The 20,553-nt window shown below is 36.1% G+C and overlaps 1 protein-coding gene across 2 annotated transcripts in view; it reads right to left on the bottom strand.

Annotated features, from left to right (window-relative positions):
* Positions 1–13,900: 13,900 nt before the first annotated feature.
* The window catches only part of LOC142240586 (integrin alpha-PS3-like), a 67,014-nt gene continuing 60,361 nt past the window's right edge, over positions 13,901–20,553 (bottom strand). For both annotated transcript variants that reach the window (XM_075312278.1, XM_075312277.1), the window contains exons 3-9: positions 20,281–20,490; positions 19,534–20,215; positions 19,347–19,473; positions 18,907–19,275; positions 18,772–18,841; positions 15,866–16,190; positions 13,901–15,805 (exon numbers count right to left, since the gene is read on the bottom strand). In XM_075312278.1, the coding sequence (XP_075168393.1) occupies positions 15,189–15,805; positions 15,866–16,190; positions 18,772–18,841; positions 18,907–19,275; positions 19,347–19,473; positions 19,534–20,215; positions 20,281–20,490 (2,400 nt within the window). In that variant the 3' untranslated portion in view covers positions 13,901–15,188. The remainder of the gene's footprint in view (positions 15,806–15,865; positions 16,191–18,771; positions 18,842–18,906; positions 19,276–19,346; positions 19,474–19,533; positions 20,216–20,280; positions 20,491–20,553) is intronic.

Here is a 20,553-nt window from a genome sequence, read left to right as displayed (position 1 = left end):
ATTATTGAATTTGGATGGAAATATACATAATGTTTGGAACTTAGACTACCCAAACATATTATATTGTTTAGACCAATATGCTTTCAAACATATTATATATTGGGAGAAATCAAATATATGAATGCCTGGGCAATACCCAAAAATGTGTATGCTTGAAGCAAAATGTGTTTGGGAGTATATGTTACAGAAGCGATTTTTTATGAGGGTGTACATGTGTTGCAATATTGAGCTTACAAGCAAGCCTTCTACCACCGCGGCGTGGGTTCCGATCAAATTGGTGCTACACTTTTCGGATAATTTCTAGTGTTTTTTGCTGACTTTTTGAACGCAACTCTTACAGTAACATATCACGGTAACGAGCAATGATACAATATTTAAATGCTGGAGCGCTCTAACGAAAGTCGAAACTAGAGCAAGCACTCTATTGCGCTTGATTTCCATCACGATGAATTAAAAAAACCTAACCTAGTTTATTCTCTCAAGTAATCTCCCCAAGACATACCTATGTTGACGGGGTGATTCGTCTCCTTTTGTAGTAAAACGAAGATAGAATGTTGGGTTTTACTAGAAAACAGCAAAATATTTCTTGGGGACTATTCTGCGGACAGATGGATAGCATAATAATTTGTTTAGCATGAAGGACATATATCACAAGATATACACATAACCCACAAAGTCTGCGTTCACTTCAATTGCGTTTAATATTTATCTAAAAACACACAACATTGTTATAACAAACCAAAAAATGTTTATGGTGAATTTATTATTTGCATCCGTTAGTTCATAAATATACGACAAAATGCAGATTCTTCTTTTTAAATTAATAACAGCGCCATGTAATCGAATCAACAAGTGCTAACTGCTACCAAAAAGTCTGCGTTCACTATATCTATTCAAATTTTACCCTTACATTTTTGAGTTTTTTTCTTTAAGTTTTCTCTTATTATTTATCTTTGTTATTACATTTGATCGTTTTGCGAGATCGTAGAATCGTAGAATCGATCACAAAAGTAGAAAAATTAAAAAATGGAATTTATGGGTAAAGAATTTAGCGTTGACGAAAGAAAAATAATAATTAAATTATGGAAAAAAGCAAAAATTTTCGAAATATTTGTAAAACTGTAACATAGGTAGATCATATTCATCTGTACAAATGGTTATAAACAACTTTAAAGAAACCTGAATTGGAACACCAAAGTCCAGATCTGGTCGCCCAAAAGTATTATCAATACAGGAAGAGCGTAAAATTATTAATATGGCGAAGGCTAATCACTGGATAACCTCTTCCAAAATTGTGGAAAATGCAAAGTGTCATTAAAAAAATATTTCTGCAGAAACATCCAGAAAAGTATTGCAAAACGCTGGGTACCCCTGTAGGTAAGCCCGTCGAAAACCACACATATCGTGGAAAACGTGTACCGAAAACGTTTTTCTTTTGTTAGAGTTTTTTGAATTGCTTCGAAAAGTATACACTTTTATCACAAAAAAAAATCGTTTGTTACAAAATTTTTATTTTTTCAATAAAAAGAGTTATTTTTGAACCAACAACACAGTCCATTTCGTTTATATGAAACACTGTTCTTTTCTGACTTTAGGTCTTTAATAAGACACATTTTACAGTTCATAGTAAAAATTTAATATAGTAGAATGTAATGTTGAACATTTTAAAGTAAAAAAAACTTTGGTCGAAGCAGGGATCGAACCCACGACCCTTGGCATGCAAGTCGGACGTAGCAACCACTGTTCCCGGTGCCCAACTAAATGTATTTTTCTGTTAAATAAACTTTGTTTAATCGGCTCGTGGGCGCCGCAAGCTATGCTATATAAATATAACTTATATGGGTAAATGTCTATTGATGACAATAACGGCTACATAGCTCAGTGGATAGTGTGTTGGCGTACAAATTGAATGGTTCGCGGTTCGATTCTCCGTCCAGGCGAAAGGTAAAAAAAAATTTAAAAATTTATAAAATCGTATAATTTCTTCTACATTGTTTGTATTACAGAAAATGGTGCTAAGAATTAAAAAACTTCGTGGAAGTGAGAAAGATGTGAGGGAAAATGCAATTAGCCAGAAAATTTTTTTTTTTTAGTTAGTCTTTATGAAATTGTTTTTACATCCTGGAAAAGAGTAAACGTTTATCACAAAAAGTATATACTTTTCTTCCAAATACACTTCCTTTCAACGAAAAGCAAATGAGAAACGAACTTTGTTTGTCTAAAATTTCGTTTGAGAGGAAAGAGTTATTTTTTGCGTGTACTGGAGAAAAGAATATGAGTGGGCCAAAATAACAGCGGGGGAAACAGAAAAATTGGTAAATACTATGCCAAACAGACTAAGTGAAGTTCTAAAACAACGATGTTGTCCCATCAAATCTAAACTTTCGTTTATATAGAATTTGTTTATATATTTTTAATGTTTTTCTACAATTTTGTTTGACTGAACGCAGTCTTTTTGGTTTCCCCATTTAGTAGTTATGTTTTTTTTTCGCATTTAATGAAATTTTTTGCCATTACAGAGTTGCCAAAAGCATATGTTCAGATTGTTGTGCGTGTAAAACTTTTACAGAGGTTTGTAAAAAATTAACAAATTATTGGAGGAATAATCGGAACAAATATTAAACATTTTAAATAGCGATTAGCTGGTTTACAATTTGGGTACATTATGTATCTCTACTAGAAGTGTGCGCGTGACTGAAATTTATCTCACACTCACGCACATTCACGAAGCAAAATATTTATTCACGCACGCTCACGCACAATACGTGTGGTAGCCAATCCCATTCACGCACATTCACGAAATGAAAACCAGTACTGACGCACACTCACGAACGAACTACTTTTAAAGACTCACGTTCACGCACGATTCACGACAAATTCACGAGACTCAAGATATTTTCCAAACGGAAATCAACCAAGGTAACAAAATTCAAAAATAGAATACAGTTTGAGAGTTAAATTAATTTCAGTTAACATACGAGCGTGAATTAAATCTTGATTATTTTCGTGAGCGTGATTTTGCAGAAAATTTATTCACGCACATTCACGAACCTATTTTATTTCTCACGCACGCTCACGCACGACATATTTATTTTAGTCCCATTCACGCACATTCACGAGAGTTGCTTTAGATTTTGTTCACGACTCACGTGATTCCCAACACATGCAGTAGGCATGCAAAGCGCTATTATAATGCCTCATTTGACAGGCATGGAAAATTCCCTGCAAATGCAAGCATTTAATAAGACATACAAAAGTGTTATTTTGGAATGTGCTCAGACAAAAAAAGTAAAAAAAAACTTCTTTATTTTTTACATTTCATATAATTTTTCGTACGTATCTGACATTAATTAAACATTCCTACCATTATATTTTATTTTTTATACCCTCCACCATAGGATGGGGGTATATTAACTTTGTCATTCCGTTTGTAACACATCGAAACATTGCTCTAAGACACCATAAAGTATATATATTCTGGGTCGTGGTGAAATTCTGTGTCGATCTGAGCATGTCCGCCCGTCCGTCTGTTGAAATCATGCTAACTTCCGAACGAAACAAGCTATCGACTTCAAACTTGGCACAAGTAGTTGTTATTGAATTTAGCATGCGGATCCTCTAAGAGAAGCAAATTTAATCCGATCCGACTGAAATTTGGTACATGGTGTTAGTTTATGGTCTCTAACAACCATGCGGAAATTGCTCCACATCGGTCAATAATTATATATAGCCCCCGTATAAACCGATCCCCCGATTTGGCTTGCAGAGCCTCTAAGAGAAGCAAATTTCATCCGATCCGGCTGAAATTTGGTATATGGTGTAAGTATATGGTCTCTAATGACCATGCACCACATCGGTCCATAATTATATATAGCCCCAATATAAACCGATCACCAGATTTGACCTACGGAGGCACTAGGAAGACCAAAATTCATCTGATTCAGTTGAAATTTGGCACGTGATGTTAATATATGGCCTCAAACACCCATGCCAAAATTGGTCGAAATCGGTCCATAATTATATATAGATCCCCAGGTTTGACCTCCGGAGCCACTTGGAAGAGCAAAATTCATCCGATTCGATTGAAATTTGGTACGTGATGTTAGTATATGGTATCGAACAACCATGCAGGAATTGGTTCATATCAGCCGATCCCCAGATTTGACCTCCGGTGCCTTTTGGAGAAGCAAAATTCATCTGATCTGGTTGAAATTTGGTACGTGGTGGTAGTATTTGATATTTAACAACCATGCCAAAAGCGGTCCATATCAGTCCATGATCATATATAGCCCCCATAGGTTAGGTTAAAGTGGCAGCCCGATTAAGATTCAGGCTCACTTAGACTATTCAGTCCATTGTGATACCACATTAACTATGTTAAAAGTACCTATTACATATGGGCACTTCTAGTTTTAACCGCTGAACCTTCTTGATTATTTTTCTTTGTTGAACCAACCAGATTGTTCCAATTGTTGCAGATATCAGGAGTAATATCTGACGTCTCGAGAACACTAGCATATCTAGTGTGCGGTTGAAGTTTAAATGGGGTCATATTTGCTTGGTGTCGTTACAGCCCTTGCAATTCTCCCATCGAACATTTGCCATCATAACAGCCTTCTCACGCAGTAAGAGCTTGCATGTAGCCAGGGGCATACCAACAGATTCTAGTAACCACTGCCGTGTATAGCCAATGCACAATTTTTGGTTTTAGTCCCCACTTTTTTCCTATTGCCTTTTTGCACGAATACAAAGCTACCGTTGCTTTTCTCGCCCTTTCTTCAATATTAAGCTTAAAGTTCAGCTTCCTGTCGAAAATAACGCCCAGGTATTTTGCACACTCACCAAAGGGAATTTCAATACCACCTAAGGAAACGGGCCTAACCGTGGGAGTTTTGCGATCTTTGCAGTACATGATTAGTTCTGTCTTTGCAGGATTTACCCCAAGACCATTGTGTTTCGCCCATTTCTCAGTCATCCGGAGGGCCCTCTGAATAATATCTCTGATTGTGGATGGGAATTTTCCCCTGACTGCTAGAGCCACATCGTCTGCGTATGCCACCACTTTTATCCTTTCTTTTTCTAGCGTAATCAGATGGTTATTTATAGCAACATTCCAAAGAAGAGGTGATAGAACTCCTCCTTGGGGAGTGCCTCTGTTCACATACCTTTGTCTGTTTGCTTGTCCTAGTGTGGCTGAAATACGTCTCTTTATTAGAAGTTCGTCTAACAGCCTAAGTATACCTGGATCAACATTCAGAGTTGTCAGTCCATTTAATATCGATAAGTTGATACATCCTTTATATATCTCCGACAACCAGGGGATAATTTTGTCAGTCACTGCTTGTAACTCCGCCGGAGTAATTCCATCAGGTTGGGAGCCACCGTGGTGCAATGGTTAGCATGCCCGCCCTGCACACACAAGGTCGTGGGTTCGATTCCTGCTTCGACCGAACACCAAAAATTTTTCAGCGGTGGATTATCCCACCTCAGTAATGCTGGTGACATTTCTGAGAGTCTCAAAAACTTCTCTAAGTGGTTTCACTGCAATGTGGAACGCCGTTCGGACTCTGCTATAAAAAGGAGGTCCCTTGTCATTGAGCTTAACATGGAATCGGGCAGCACTCAGTGATAAGAGGGAAGTTCATCAATGTGGTATCACAATGGACTGAATAGTTTAAGTGAGCCTGATACATCGGGCTGCCACCTAACCTAACCTAATTCCATCAGGTCCGGGGGATTTGAATGGTCCAAAGCTATTTAACGCCCATCTTATTCTAGATTCCGATACAATTTCCTCGATAGGGAACGACCGCTGAGCCACTGTGGCACCGCCAGAACCTGGTTCCTCTAGTACCTCCAGCGTCTCCTCACTGGACGTTGTACAATTGCCCTCCGATGTTTTAATGAAACCTGGAGCGGAGTTGGTGGTGGATGCTAGAACCTTCCGTAGTCTGGAAGCCTCGGACGTATTCTCAATACTACTGCAGTAATCATTCCAAGTGTTATGCTGAGCATTTCTCAGTTCTCGCTTGTATCCTCTCAGATTCTTCTTGTAAGCGTCCCAATCCTCAGGGGCTCTAGTGGACTTTGCCTTGTTAAAGAGTTTCCTGCAAGATTTTCTCATATTATTTAATTCCGTAGACCACCATGGTGGTCGATTTTCCCCCTTGGCTTCCCTCTAGGGCATGCAGCTTTCAGTGTGATGTAGAAGGCCCCCATATAAACCGATCCCGAGGTTTGGTTTTGGAGCCTCTTGGAGGAGCAAATTTCATCCGAGTCCGTGCTAGTATATGGTCGTTAACAACAATGCCTAACTAGGTCCATATCGGTCTATAGTTATATATAGCCCTCAGATAAATCGATCCCCAATCATACAAAAATTGGTCCATATCAAGTTCATAATTGTATATAGCCCGATATAAGCGACCCCATATTTCAATTCTGGCTCTCTACGAACCGTGCAAAAGTCCATATCGATCCGTAATTATTTGTGGACGTACCTATACATACCTTTTTTGTCTAATATATATATTCCACGTATGGGCTAACTCACAATTTAGAAAACGATGTTAAGAAGTTTTAAGATACCACAACCCAAGTAATTCGATTGTGGATGACAGTCTTTCGTAGAAGTTTCTACGTAATCCATGGTGGAGGGTACATAAGATTCGGCCTGCCCGAACTTGCGGCCGTATATACTTGTTTTTACTTACTTGATTTTTACCGCCGCCGGTTTCGAGCCTGGGTCTCATTCTTGCTAGTCCTGTGTTCTACTCACTCATCCATCGCCTGGTATAATATGTTGATGCTAAAACCTCCACATAAGCTAATGTCTATTTATAGAACAAACAACAGCACATTTGCATTCTACGATTAGTTATGATATGATGACTACTCTTAGCATGCAAGTTTACATGTGATGGACTCTTACTCAAAGTATTTTTAAGAACTCAACATTTTTAATGGGGTTTGTTTCTACTCAAATTATGAATTATTGTCGTATTGAGAGGATCTACATTCTACACAGAGAAAATGCTTGTTCGGTTCCAAAGATTTTATCTTTACACTAATAATTTTGGTATTGGTTCCGACCCAGGGAAGCGGACAATTCAAGTAAGGATACGTTTAAACCATAATTCTCTTTAAAATTTGAATTTTGCGTAATTGACACTAAAAAACAAATTTGAATGTATTCGTTTTTCTGTTTTCTCTTCGTGTGCTATCGTAGTCCTTTAGAAACGTGTTAACTTAGAAAGAAGAGTTGTCTTCTTTCTAAGTGCAGACTCGAATTCAAGTAGAAATTACGGCAGCCTGATGTATCAGGCTCACATAGACTATTCAGTCAATTGTGATACCACAGTGCTGAACTTCTCTCTTATCACTAAGTGCTGCCCGATTCCATGTTAAGCTCAATGACAAGGAACCTCCTTTTTATAGCCGAGTCCGAACGGCGTTCCATATTGCAGTGAAACCACTTAGAGAAGCTTTGAACCACTCAGAAATGTCACCAGCATTACTGAGGTGGTATAATCCACCGCTGAAAACTTTTGGTGTTCGGTCGAAGCAGGAATCAAACCCACGATTTTGTGTATGCAAGGAGGGCATGCTAATCATTGCACCACTGTGGCTCATTTCTTTAGTCACTTGGCCTTGTTCAAACAAAAGTTTCTTTAATGCAAAGATACCCATTTTAAAGTTGAATCACTTAATTATAACATTGACAAGTTTATCGACTTTAGGGTAAGGAAAAAAACTTTATATCAGAGAAATCATTGGTCTCAAAACAATATTTTTGCAGTGTATCTCTTTCGTACGGTCCATGTCCGTCTGCCTGTGAACACATTTTTGTAATCAAATTCTAAGTCGCAGTTTTAGTCCTATTCGGTACAAATATGTATTTTCGGTCAGAGTGAGACCCTATTTATGTTGGAAGAAATCGGTTCAGATATTTATTTTTCATATACCCTCATATGACTACAGAGACCAAAGTTTTACACCAATATACGTGAAATTTTGAACAGGGGATACATTCTAGCTATTGATGCAAAATTTGACTGAAATCGGTTCAGATTTATATAAAGCTCCCGTAAACATGCAACCCTTAATTTTCTTATATACAGATAAGGGAAAAACCACATAGTATGCGATCTTTTCGATTAATCGAAATGTCGAAGTCGACTTTTGATCATTTTGGAAATTTGCAAAATCGAATTTTAAAGAAAAGCGTCGAAAATTCGACATAGATATGTATATACATACATACTCTGAATCTCCATTCTTATATTTTGAAAAAGTCGAAAACTCGAAAAGTAAAGTTTTCCCAATTTTGATGAAAGCTGAACGATCGAAAAGTCGACTAATCAAATATAATTGTGAGAAGGAAAAAAATAAAAGATTTTGCTGATGTTTTCTGTGTCTATCTATGGTTAGGTTAGGTTATGTGGCAGCCCGATGTATCAGGCTCACTTAGACTATTCAGTCCATTGTGATACCACAGTGGTGAACTTCTCTCTTATCACTGAGTGCTGCCCGATTCCATGTTAAGCTCAATGACAAGGGACCTCCTTTTTATAGCCGAGTCCGAACGGCGTTCCACTTTGCAGTGAAACCACTTAGAGAAGTTTTGAAACCCTCAGAAATGTCACAGCATACTGAGGTGGCTATCTATATTTCTTCCTAATTTTATAGGCAAGAAACATAGGGACATTTTAATGTTTTACATGCTAAGAACATATGGGCCAAACTTTTCATACACATTTTTAATAAATTAATAAAAAAGTAAGCTTTTTCTAATGCAATCATGGGGTATACATTTTACGCATTTTAATATGTTTTGATATTATTAATAGCATGCGCAGCAACATTTTGCGTATTTGTAAAAATGCTCTCTTTGAGGCATGTAAAATTGCCTGCTTGTAGAAGCGAAATGTGCATGACTATCGGATCTTCTAGAAGCACTAATAATTGCAGCGTAAATGAGAAGGCATATAAGATTCCGCTAATCTATAGATTTTAGCTACCTTTAAATTTCGTAAGAGGTGGAACGCCGCTTAGTGGTTTCAAATCGCTTTTTATTAGGAAATCATTCTGAATCTTTTGAATGGATAAAGATATCAACATATTTCAAAAACATCTTTGTGTGAAAGCTGATGTGGGAAGTTCATCACCTCGGGTGTATGAAATTTTGTTTTAGCTGCCAAATCCGCAATTATGAACAAATATCCATAAGTTTTACTGGATAGAAATTGTTGGATTCAGAAAGCGAAGTTTTGTTTTCTTTTCTTATACATCCTTTAAGAAATTGTTCGCATTTCAGAAGAACTCAACAAAATACCGAATTTAGACCAATTGTTTTGACAAAGGTACGAAGGTAAAATTTTTCTATAGACTTCTACCAATATTGTTTGCTTGTTTCTTAATATAATTAATGATACGTTTTAACATTTATATCGGTCATTTTGGTCAAGTAGTATGGCAAAGATCCAATTGTTAATCTGACATTCCCCTATGGGGGGCTTAGACCCCCAGAAAAATTTTAGCCACCCCACCCCCAGGATTTGAAAAAACCTATTCAAGATTCGAATTCAGTTTTTAGATGTGAATTAAAAAATGTTTGATAATTCGCCAAACAGATACTTTTTAAAATTTTTGTAAGATTTTTATGCATTCTAGCGCTTTTCTGAAACTGTTGACCTCGTATATTTTCAAAAATGTTCGACTTTTCTAAAATATATTTATCACTTGTGCGGCAAAATTTGAATAATTTGTACCATTTTATTAATTTCCACTCTGTTTTTAAACCCATTAAAAATATGAACAAAACATGTTATAAAGAATTGAATTAAAGAACTTCCTGTGTAGTTGAAATAATGAACTTCTTTCTGAGGGCATTTTTGGAAGTGGTTTTTAAGTTTTGCCTTTGGAACAACTTCCAAACACACAGAAAACAAATCTGTAGTTTCAACCAATTTTTTTGCCAACCACACCCTCACAAAAAATCGCTTCTGTAACATATACTCCCAAACATATTTTGCTTCAAGCATATACATTTTTGGGTATTGCCCAAACATTTATATGTTTGATCTCTTCCAATATATAATATGTTTGAAAGCATATTGGTCTAAACAATATAATATGTTTGGGTAGTCTAAGTTCCAAACATTTTGTATTTTTGCATCCAAATTCAATAATGTTGTCTTCCAAAAAACTATATGTTATTATGTGAACATATAATATGTTTGGAAGCATTTTGCACCCAAAAATATTATATGCTTAAAAAAAATTCTCCCAAACAATATTGTGCTCAAAATTTTATTTATTTATTTATATATTTACAATCATAATGAATTATGAAAATAAACAGGTAATATAGGTGGTAACAACATAGGTTTTCGACCTGAATGCTCAAAATTTTGTTTCTGCCTAATTGTATATTCCCTCACATCTTTCTCACTTCCACGAGATTTTTTAGTTCTTAGCACCTTTTTCTGTAATACAAACATTGTAGAAGAAATTATTCAATTTTATGATTTTTTTATTTTAATTTTACCTTTTGCCGGACGGGGATTTGAACAGCAGACCACACAGTTTGTAAGGATCAAAGAAGTAGCTGATCAATTGCCCAAGGAAAAATAAAATGTTAATTTTGTAATAACAAGCAACAACCACCAACTTAATTCAATATCGCTCCCTGTTAAATAGCGCTCCAAGCTACTAAACACATATATGTTTATAGGCTATTTCTAAATTAATATATGTTTGCATCCAAGCATATTATATTTACAAACATTTTATGTCCCAAACATAATATGTTCTAACATATTAACATATATGTCCCAAACATGTTATGCTAGTTTATGAACATTATATGCTTGCACTCAAAAATATTGTGTTTAAAAATTTGTGTTCCAAACATATAATGTTTATAGCCAAACATATGAAAAACAGTCTTTTTCATTCGTGCATATTATTTGGTTCCATCTACTACCAGAATTTAACCTACATTATTTATTATTACAACCAACTGAAATTGGGTATCACAACTATTCCATTTTTTAGTTAGTTAGGTCAGTCTGTCGGATTATTACAACAACCAATATTTTAAAATTCACTTTACACCAAAAATTAAACGCATTCATTTTTCGTTAATATATTTAGTGTTTATTTGCAACTACTTGTGTTGAAATTAGTTGGTTTACCAACTACTATTTCGACAGGCTATAATAATTTAAATTTGCGTGCCTACTTCTTGGTTCCATGTTGAATTCTCTGATCTGGTTTGATTCACATCCTGAGTTGGTAAGTGTTCTCCTGCCGAACATTTACCTGTATTTTCTAGAATAATAAGCTTCAACTAAAGGAAGTGGCGTTGTCGACTGTTCCTTTTATCATATATGGATTTTTGCAGGTCATACGATGATGGGTGAACTGGAATGCAATAATTAGATTATATCACAGATGTTTTGAACAATTATTTTTCCTACATTTTTTATAAATATTAATAAGTTCCCTTTGAAACGGACACCGAGATAGCAACATTGACGTAGGAAAGCGGTCATCTTATTGCTGTTGTTTATAAGTTGGAATCACAATGACAGATTTAGGCAGTTTGGATTAAACTGTAACGTTTTCAAGGACATTACTTTTGGTACAGAAGATACTATCTAATGGATTGTCCTTGGAGCATTTTGGAATATTTGGTCATAGCGATGGCTTATGTGCTTTCTGGCTGTGCGCAAACTCATGGCTTCTCCATAATTGCCAAACTTTTTCAAACAAATTCCTCTTGCCTTAAAAATATTTTTAGAAATGTCACTTTTTCCAAATACATGTTGCAGCAACATGTCCTATTAATAACTACCAAATTTGTTACCACAACCAATTTATTTGTTATACAAACTTTCTGATGGTTTTGGAGACGCTTTGAAAAAATAAATCTCTTAATTTATAACAAAAAATAAATGAATAAGTTTATAACATTTGATGTACTAGCATTTGATTGTATTGATATTTTATTTGTTATAGTAATCATTAAATAAAATAAATAAATAAATTACATATGATTCACACAACTAAAACTAATGCGTCTCAACTACTTTTTTATTGTCGTGATCGAATTTCAAACTACTCTTTCTCTGGGTGAATTTTGGTTTGCTGGGAATATATGAAAAAGTGTATAACTAATTTTAGTTGCTTTATTATAAATTAATTGTCTAGATATGTTGAAGTCTGATTTTTTGTTAATTTTTTATAAAATGAAATATTAATTGACCCCATAACTTCAGTCTATAATCTTTTAGCTAGGGGGGGGGGGGGGCTAAAGCCCCGCCTAGGAAAATTGTCTAGATACGCTAATGCTTATATGTCCACTTTTTCGTTCACATAAAAAGAAAATACTATCAAATACCTTTCCAACGATATACATATTATATTAACCCCTTGCTTTGTAAAATACGCCAATATCACTAACTCTGGTGAAATAGTGCATTTCTGTTAATATACGCTTATATGAGGGCTATACCTAAATGTGAACCGATTCCAACCAAATTTCGCACTCTTGACTATATTACAAATTGTACCCAAAACCGGTCCTTCTAAGCCCAAAATACTAACCCCACACACAGAAAACAAATTGTACGGCCCATATCTCGGGAACTATTAGAAATGTTCGCACACGCATGGTGTCAACGTCTCTATCCATTCAAAAGTAGCAGAATTCTGCTACTTTTGAATGGATAGAAATGTGACTGTGACTCAAAATTCAACTTTTTGTCTCCAAACAAAAAATCACTTATCCCAGCCGAAAGTACTCGATGAAAGTAGAAAAGTAATTTCTTGATTTTGCCAGATTGGTTGCCGTTTGTCTTTTATGAGCCTCTAAAGTTTTGTCGCCAAATTCGAATTTGAGCACTTTTTTGTAATTTTCGTATGGCCATAGCTCAAAAAATATGCTCTGAATTTATTTTTGAGGTATCAAAGTTGTAGCTCTTGACTCGGCCAACAACAAAAATGCTGAATATATTAAATATTCATCTTCATGTTCAAAATCGCAAAAATGTCGATAAAATTACCACTTTTATCACCGATTTTTTCAGTTTTTCGATTACAGCTCCTGAACTGAAAATTTTACCAAACAGTTGGTGGAAGAAATGTAGCATATAAAATTTTGAAAATTTTATAGTACATGCAAAATTCATATGACAACTCCTTGATACTCCTTTTGCCATTTTATTTTTTATTTTTCGTGTTTTGTACACGAAACAACAAAACAAATGCGTAGTTGTAAAATCGTTATTTTTATTGTTTTTGTTAAAAATGAAAATTAATCACATTTGTATGGCAAGATCCGTATCAAGGAGTGGCCATATGAATTTGGCATGTACTACAGTTCAGGAGCTGTAGTCGAAAAACTGAAAAAAAATCGGTGATAAAAGTAGTAATTTTATCGAGATTTTTGCAGTTTTGAGCATGAATATTAAAATTTAATATATTCAGCATTTTTGTTGACCGAGTAAAGAGCTTCAACTTTACTGAATACCTCTAAAATGAATTCACTGCATTTTTCGAGCTATGGTCTTACGAAAATTGCAAAAAGAGCTCAAAATCGAATTTGGCGACAAAACTTTAGAGGCTCATAAAAGACAAACGGCAACCAATCTGGCAAAATCCAGAAATTACTTTTTTCTCTCTTCGAGTACTTTCGGCTGGGATAAGTGGCTTTTTGTTTGGATTTTTTGTGTTGCACTGTGGAATAAAAGGTGGATTTGGGCATTAGAAGGTTAATTTAACTAAAATATTTAAGATAAATTAACAGATGGCGAGGCTTTTGGTGAAATATCAAAAGAAAGAATGCAAATTTTAAATGATGTGTTTGCTCGATTTTCAAAGTAAAAATAATTGGTTTGCTTGAGTTTCGTTTCGAGTTTGTATTTGTTTATATCTCATATAAAATGTATAATACTTATAAAACCTTAGAACTAAACGCTACGTATAGTTTTTTGTTTTTTGTCTTGAAAAAATACGACTTGCAGCAGACTTTTCTTTCAATAGAATTTACAATTAAAACTATACTCAATAAAACAAAATTCACAAAGAATTTTGTCTTTGTTGTTGTGTTTTTGTTAACTTATTTACAGATGGCAACTAAAAATCTAGCTTATGTCTGAACACAATTCTAGTGTATACTTAATATAAAATTCAAACAAAAAAAAAATACTAAAAAATACACAAATAACTTTGAACAAACTACACAGGGAGAGGGAAAACCTAAAACAAATAAATTAACTTAATTATATATGCACACAAAAAAATAGTAACATTTGGTATCGAAATCGTCCTAAAACTCATTACCCCCCTAAAGGCAAAGACGGTTGGTGGTTGCCCAATGGAATTGGATCCCATAAAAATTATGCCAGAATAAATATGAGGCCATATTTTGAGTCTTGGATCCATTAAGAATGTAAGTCATATGAATTTGACGCGGAAAGTCTTTCACATACAAATGGCTTAATTATTTATCAATTTCTCTCCACTTTGTCCTAGTTCATAATAGAAAATTTGTTTGCTTTATATTCGAGATGATTGCATACTTTCAGGCGGACACTGGCATATACATTATAATAAAAACATTTTTACTACTGGAAACAAAAATTAATAATGGATTATACTCCTACTCCAGAGGACGTTGTTGGGAAAATTTTACTATAAAAAAAAAAATAATATGTATAACAATTTAGGGGCAAAATGTACCATTACTTGATTGAAATCGGTACTAAAATAACATAAAATGATAGTACTGATCCCAATATATACCTAGGTTCTCATATTCATTGATTAAGCCAAATGTATGTATGCATTGCCGATGTTAAAAGTCTTTTTCCTGCACAATAATGAGACCCATTTTCGATCGGATATTAGATGATAAACTTGCGCCGTCTTTGCCACTGGGTTATAATCGGTGATGTCTCGTATTCTGGCTAATGTATGTTCTGGTGTTTGTACACACAAATTGAGTTTGTTTCAAAAACAAAAATCATTTAAAAAAAAAGTTAATAAAAAACGACTAAAACAAATGCTGTCATTTTTGTAAAACAAAAACAGCGGGAGGTGTATTCACAGCTTTTTGGACTCGAAACAAGATCACAATAATGATGGCTGACTTTTTCTCTTCCTTGGCATATGGAGTGCCATCAATTGTGTTCGGAGTTTAGATTCGATGCCTCGGTGACACCATCGTTCGAAAGTTGTGCCTGATGTACCAATTTGTCCATTTCCTCTTTGGTGGCACGTTTAAAGAAACCAGCTTTATACATGCCATAGGTTATTAGAGCCAAGGCCAGCAAGCCTCCTATAATGGCTAGAATTATGACCCATATCGGAGTTCCATACAGCTGATGTTTCGATATGATATTGTATTCGATTTTCTTGATGATGGCCAATGATGTTCCCAAAGGATCCACGGGTTTTTGAACACTCACTCCCACCAAAAGCACAAAGAATTCCCAAGGTTCGATAAGGACTTCATTGACTTCCTGCAGATCGACATGGTATTTCATTGTAACAGTCACAGGTTTATTTGGCTTGAAGTCATAAAGAGGAATAACTGCACGTACGCACACAGTCAATGCGGGGTCGTTGCAGTTAAACACTATAGTCCGATTGACAGGTAGGGTACCCTTCAAGTCTTCGCCCAGCAAATCATAAGATTTGGTATTAGCAATTAGGGCATATTGATCCTTATTAGCGGTTAGGGCGGCAGCTTCTCTCCTTCTCCGTCTATGGGACATGGTGGAGGCCATTACAGATTCTGAAATTACATTACTTCGATTACACAAAAGCTCCAAGTATGCCATATTTTTGAACTTACCCCCAAAAGATTCCTCTTTGACCGTGAATTCACTACCATGCTGAACTTCCATTGTCTTAAAGTGTGAACTGCTACTCTCTGTCATTACTTTGGTAGTGAATTGGCTAGAGAAACTGGACATTTTTTCAATGGCATTCATGAGTATCTGGGTGTTGTTCTGATAGAAGCTAACATCCTTGATTTGTGAATCGTACTTGGCATGCATCGTTATATTGCTCATATCCACAATGGGTATAGATTTTGTGGTTCCGGGAATTGTATATGCCACAGGAATGTCAAAGACCAGTTGCATAGCTCCGATAGTACTGGGTCCATTGCTTTTGATCTGGAATTAGTAAACCAATTAAATGTTAATATAAGAATAAATGGCTGGCAAATTCGAAAGAAAACCTCAGCATGGTCTTAAGAAGAATATCGTTTTGCCCACGGTAAGGATATGCCCTACTTTTACTTTGTCGTCATATTCGGGATAATGTGAAGCATATTCCATTTAAACGAGTCCTTTTTCACACTAATTCATAATTTTTACTTTTCATTCACACAAAAAATTTGTTCTGTCTTTCGAAACGAAATGTTATGAATCAATGAACTTTTTATACCCTGCGCCATACTGTAGAACAGGGTATATAAGTTAGTACATATGTTTGCAACACCCAGAAGGAGACGATACATGGTGTTTTTGGCATCTTCTGCTCAGGATCGTTCCCTGAGTCGATATAGCCATCTCCATCTGTCCATCCGTCTGTCTGTGAACACATTTTTTGTAATCAAAGTCCAAGTCGCAGTTTTCGTCCAATCAACTTCAAATTTGTCACAAGTCTCTGTTTTGGTTCAGAATAGGACCCTATTAATTTTCGAAGAAATCGGTTCAGATTTAGATACAGCTCCCATATATATCTTTCGCCCGATATGCACTTATATGGTCCCAAAACCCAGAGTTTTATCCTGATTTACTTGAACTTTTGCTAAATTTCATTGAAATCGGTTCAGATTTAGATATAGCTCCCATATATTTTCGCCTTTTTACTAACATTGTGTTCCACCCCAGGGCATTAGCCGACTAAAATTTTAAGTCTATAGATTTTGTAGGAGTATAACAAATTTTGTCCAGATCGGGTCAGATTTAAATATATGTATATGGGAACATAAATTTTTATATATAGAATCCAACACATTTGATGGATTTGATATGGTATCGAAAATGTGGATCCACAAAGTGGTGCAGGGTATAATACAGTCGGCACCGTCCGACTTTAGACTTTCCTTACTTTTTTATTAGTAAAGTTGTTTCTCTAAAGGCAAATAAATTTTTGTTTGTGACACCTTGATTCGCAAGGAACTTTAAATTAAACATTTTTAACAACGAATGAAAATTGCGTTAGTCTAAAATCTCGTTTCCCAGAAAAAGATTTTTGGGTGTTTGAAGAACAAATTCTGTAAATCACATAGTTGTCTCCATGTCACAGCCTGCTTTAAAAATGAAGATTTTTTTACTTTAAAAATTAACCCAAAGAATTTCAAAGCATCAAGAAAAATGTTCTTGTTTATTCCAGTCAGAGAATGAAGTCGCCGGATCGCACCGACTAAATTGCAGCTGCCGATTTATAAATAATATCAATATTCATGGAAAACCATTTGTCGTAATCACCACAAATTGACAAACTTTTAGGTTAACACAAATGAAAGATCTGGTTCAATAAGGTGTCCTATGAGGTCAGCGATAACATCGTGGAATAGAAGATATATTTGGGACAATGATCCATTTATTGGACTTATTTAGAAAATCTCAACTATCTAGAATCCTACACCCAGAGCCACCGTGGTGCAATGGTTAGCATGCCCGCCTTGCATACACAAGGTCGTGGGTTCGATTCCTGCTACGACCGAACACCAAAAAGTTTTTCAGCGGTGGATTATCCCACCTCAGTAATGCTGGTGACATTTCTGAGGGTTTCAAAGCTTCTCTAAGTGGTTTCACTGGAATCTGGAACGCCGTTCGGACTCGGCTATAAAAAGGAGGTCCCTTGTCATTGAGCTTAACATGGAATCGGGCAGCACTCAGTGATAAGAGAGAAGTTCACCACAGTGGTATCACAATGGACTGAATAGTCTAAGTGAGCCTGATACATCGGGCTGCCACATAACCTAACCTAACCTAACCTACACCCAGAAAAGGAATATGATCACCTCAAACATGTTTTAAGAGCAAAATGTTATTTTTGGGTGGTGACCATGTAACATGGTTTTCGCAACCATGTTATTTTCTCGGAAATCATGTATCTGATTTCGGCAAGCAGGTTATATTTGACGAGAAAATAACATTTTAGTGACAAACATGTTACATGGTCACCATACAAAAATAACATTTTGCTCTTGAAACATGTTTGAGGTGATCATATTCCTTCTCTGCGTGTATAGAAAGCGGCAAGATCGGCACAAGATCCAGGAAGAAGCGCAAGTCAACTACGACTTGCGCAGTCGTGCAGATAATGAACTGCGAAAATTCAAAGGGTACTTTTTCATGGTCGGTGATATGCATGAAGACCCTGGTGTATAGTGGTTGCAGTCTCCTCCTAAAGCGTAGGAGCAGCTTTCCGTCAATATCCTTTTTATGGTGGTAATGAGTCGACAAAATATATGATCCTCGAAGAAAGGAGAGGAAAGATATAAAATCGTCTTATCTACACTGACCATAAACTAAAACGGAAAGGCAATTAAATGTTTAATCGGAGCAATTAATTTTTTAATTGGCAGTGTCGGCTAAAGTGTCATTTCTAAATTGAAGCAAATTTATGTTAATTGAATCAATAAATTTCGAGGTTGAGGACAAATTATATTTTCCCTAGCCACTTGCTCAGCGTTTAAAGACACGTGTCCGGAATAATGAAGAAATATTGTACACTCACCTCATAGAAATTAATAATTTCAGCAGTATTGGAAATTTCCTCCAAATTGATGTGGGGTGTCCTCGGTTCTCTATAAAATGAAAATAATGCAGTGAGCATACTCAATTTTAAGTAGGTTTCCCTCTATTAGCTTACCCAACAACAGCTATTTCTGTAAATACAGTCAAGGTAATAATATCCGAGGCAATATTATCACTGGCAGTAGATTCTTTTCCTGTACTAAATACTTTTGCCATCACCTGCATATTCTCGCCGGATATGCTGCTGGTATCGTAGATGACGGTAATAGTATCCGAGGTACCTTCCGTCATTGGTTGACCATGATTGAGATCACAGAGCAACATTGAATCCTGATTATTGTGTTTACAATTCGAAGGAATCTTGGCGAAAGGCATACGGTTCGATGAAGTGATATTGATTTGTGGCAAATAGGCGGTCTCCCCTCGGTTTATAACCTCGTAAGATACCTTGAAGGTTCGACTGCTACCCAAGACAAAAGTGCGGCTGCAATAAAATGGGAAACAAAACAAAATAAACCTCATAGAACTATGGAAAGCAGCTACAGATGGACTTACTCCAATTTACTTGTCACTTGCAAATCAGCTACACAAATCTCTGTTGCACATCCTGTGCTGAAGATAATTTTCTCAGTATATACTTTGGGTTCGGCAGGATCCACGGCAGCACAGGTATCACAGAATACTATAAAGAGAGAATGCTTATCAGCTAAAAAGTGGATTTTCTCTTTGCTTCGCTTCTTACCTTCTGAATCCGGTATGGCATGGACAAGATGGTAGTGCAGTTCCAATTCAACAGGCTTGAAAATGTCAGCTTCTCTAAATTCCACATTGCAATCTAACACCCGGCATTGGGTTTGTGTTGTGGCGGTAGCATTGAACTGCAATTCATTGCTGTGTGTGGAAGCTATGCGCACACGTTTCACTTGTGGATCGATAATCACATGCATGGCTAGATCCTGGCTCTGTACCTTACGTGAATTAGTGGCAATGCTGTAGCAAACGGTGACTGGGAATGATGTTTGTCCGGGCTTAATTTCACGAGTCTGAGAGGAAATGGTGGCCTTAATGGTTACCACTGGATAGGCATGATATACAAACACAGATTCGGCATTTGGCGCACCAATGGCCAAATCATTGAAGCCATTGTCATCGATATCCGAACCCTTAGAGAGGCCATGACCAAACATTGCTGTACCATAGGGAGATTTTACTGTTTTTGGATAATCCAAGCGTTGGCTAGGTTGTTCCCGCAAGCCATGTTCACTGCCCATATAAACGAAAACGGCGCCATCACCAGCAAAAGGAGCTCCCACCGCAATATCATTGAAGCCATCATAGTTGATGTCACCCAGTTTGGTGAGAGTGGTTCCAAACCTGGCCTTTCCATGTATTGGGGAAGGCATCAACTTGCGCTCAAAGTTAAACTAGAATATGAAAAGCACCAATTAGTCCATGAAAATATTCCACTAAAAAGTAATCCCCAACTTACTCTTCCTTGATTGATGAAAACATAGATTGCCCCATCATCGTAGGATCCACTTATCGTGTACTGGGGTGCCGATACAATAACATCGGTGAGATTATCCCCATTAATATCTTCGGCTAAGACAGCATAACCGAAATATTCTCCAAACTGAAGACCACGGCAGACGAAGTGTTTTGCTATTTTGTATTTGGTGACATAATCGAAAATGTAAGCCTACGACGAAAGTTATAGAAAGATTAGTAACTTCTGGTCCTGTATATGATCCCTATGGTGTAC

This window comes from Haematobia irritans, chromosome 5, assembly GCF_050003625.1.
Source record: "Haematobia irritans isolate KBUSLIRL chromosome 5, ASM5000362v1, whole genome shotgun sequence".
Taxonomy (NCBI): Eukaryota; Metazoa; Arthropoda; class Insecta; order Diptera; family Muscidae; genus Haematobia; species Haematobia irritans.
The sequence above is the reverse complement of the archived record's forward strand: the minus strand, read 5'-3'. Positions and strand labels throughout refer to the sequence as shown.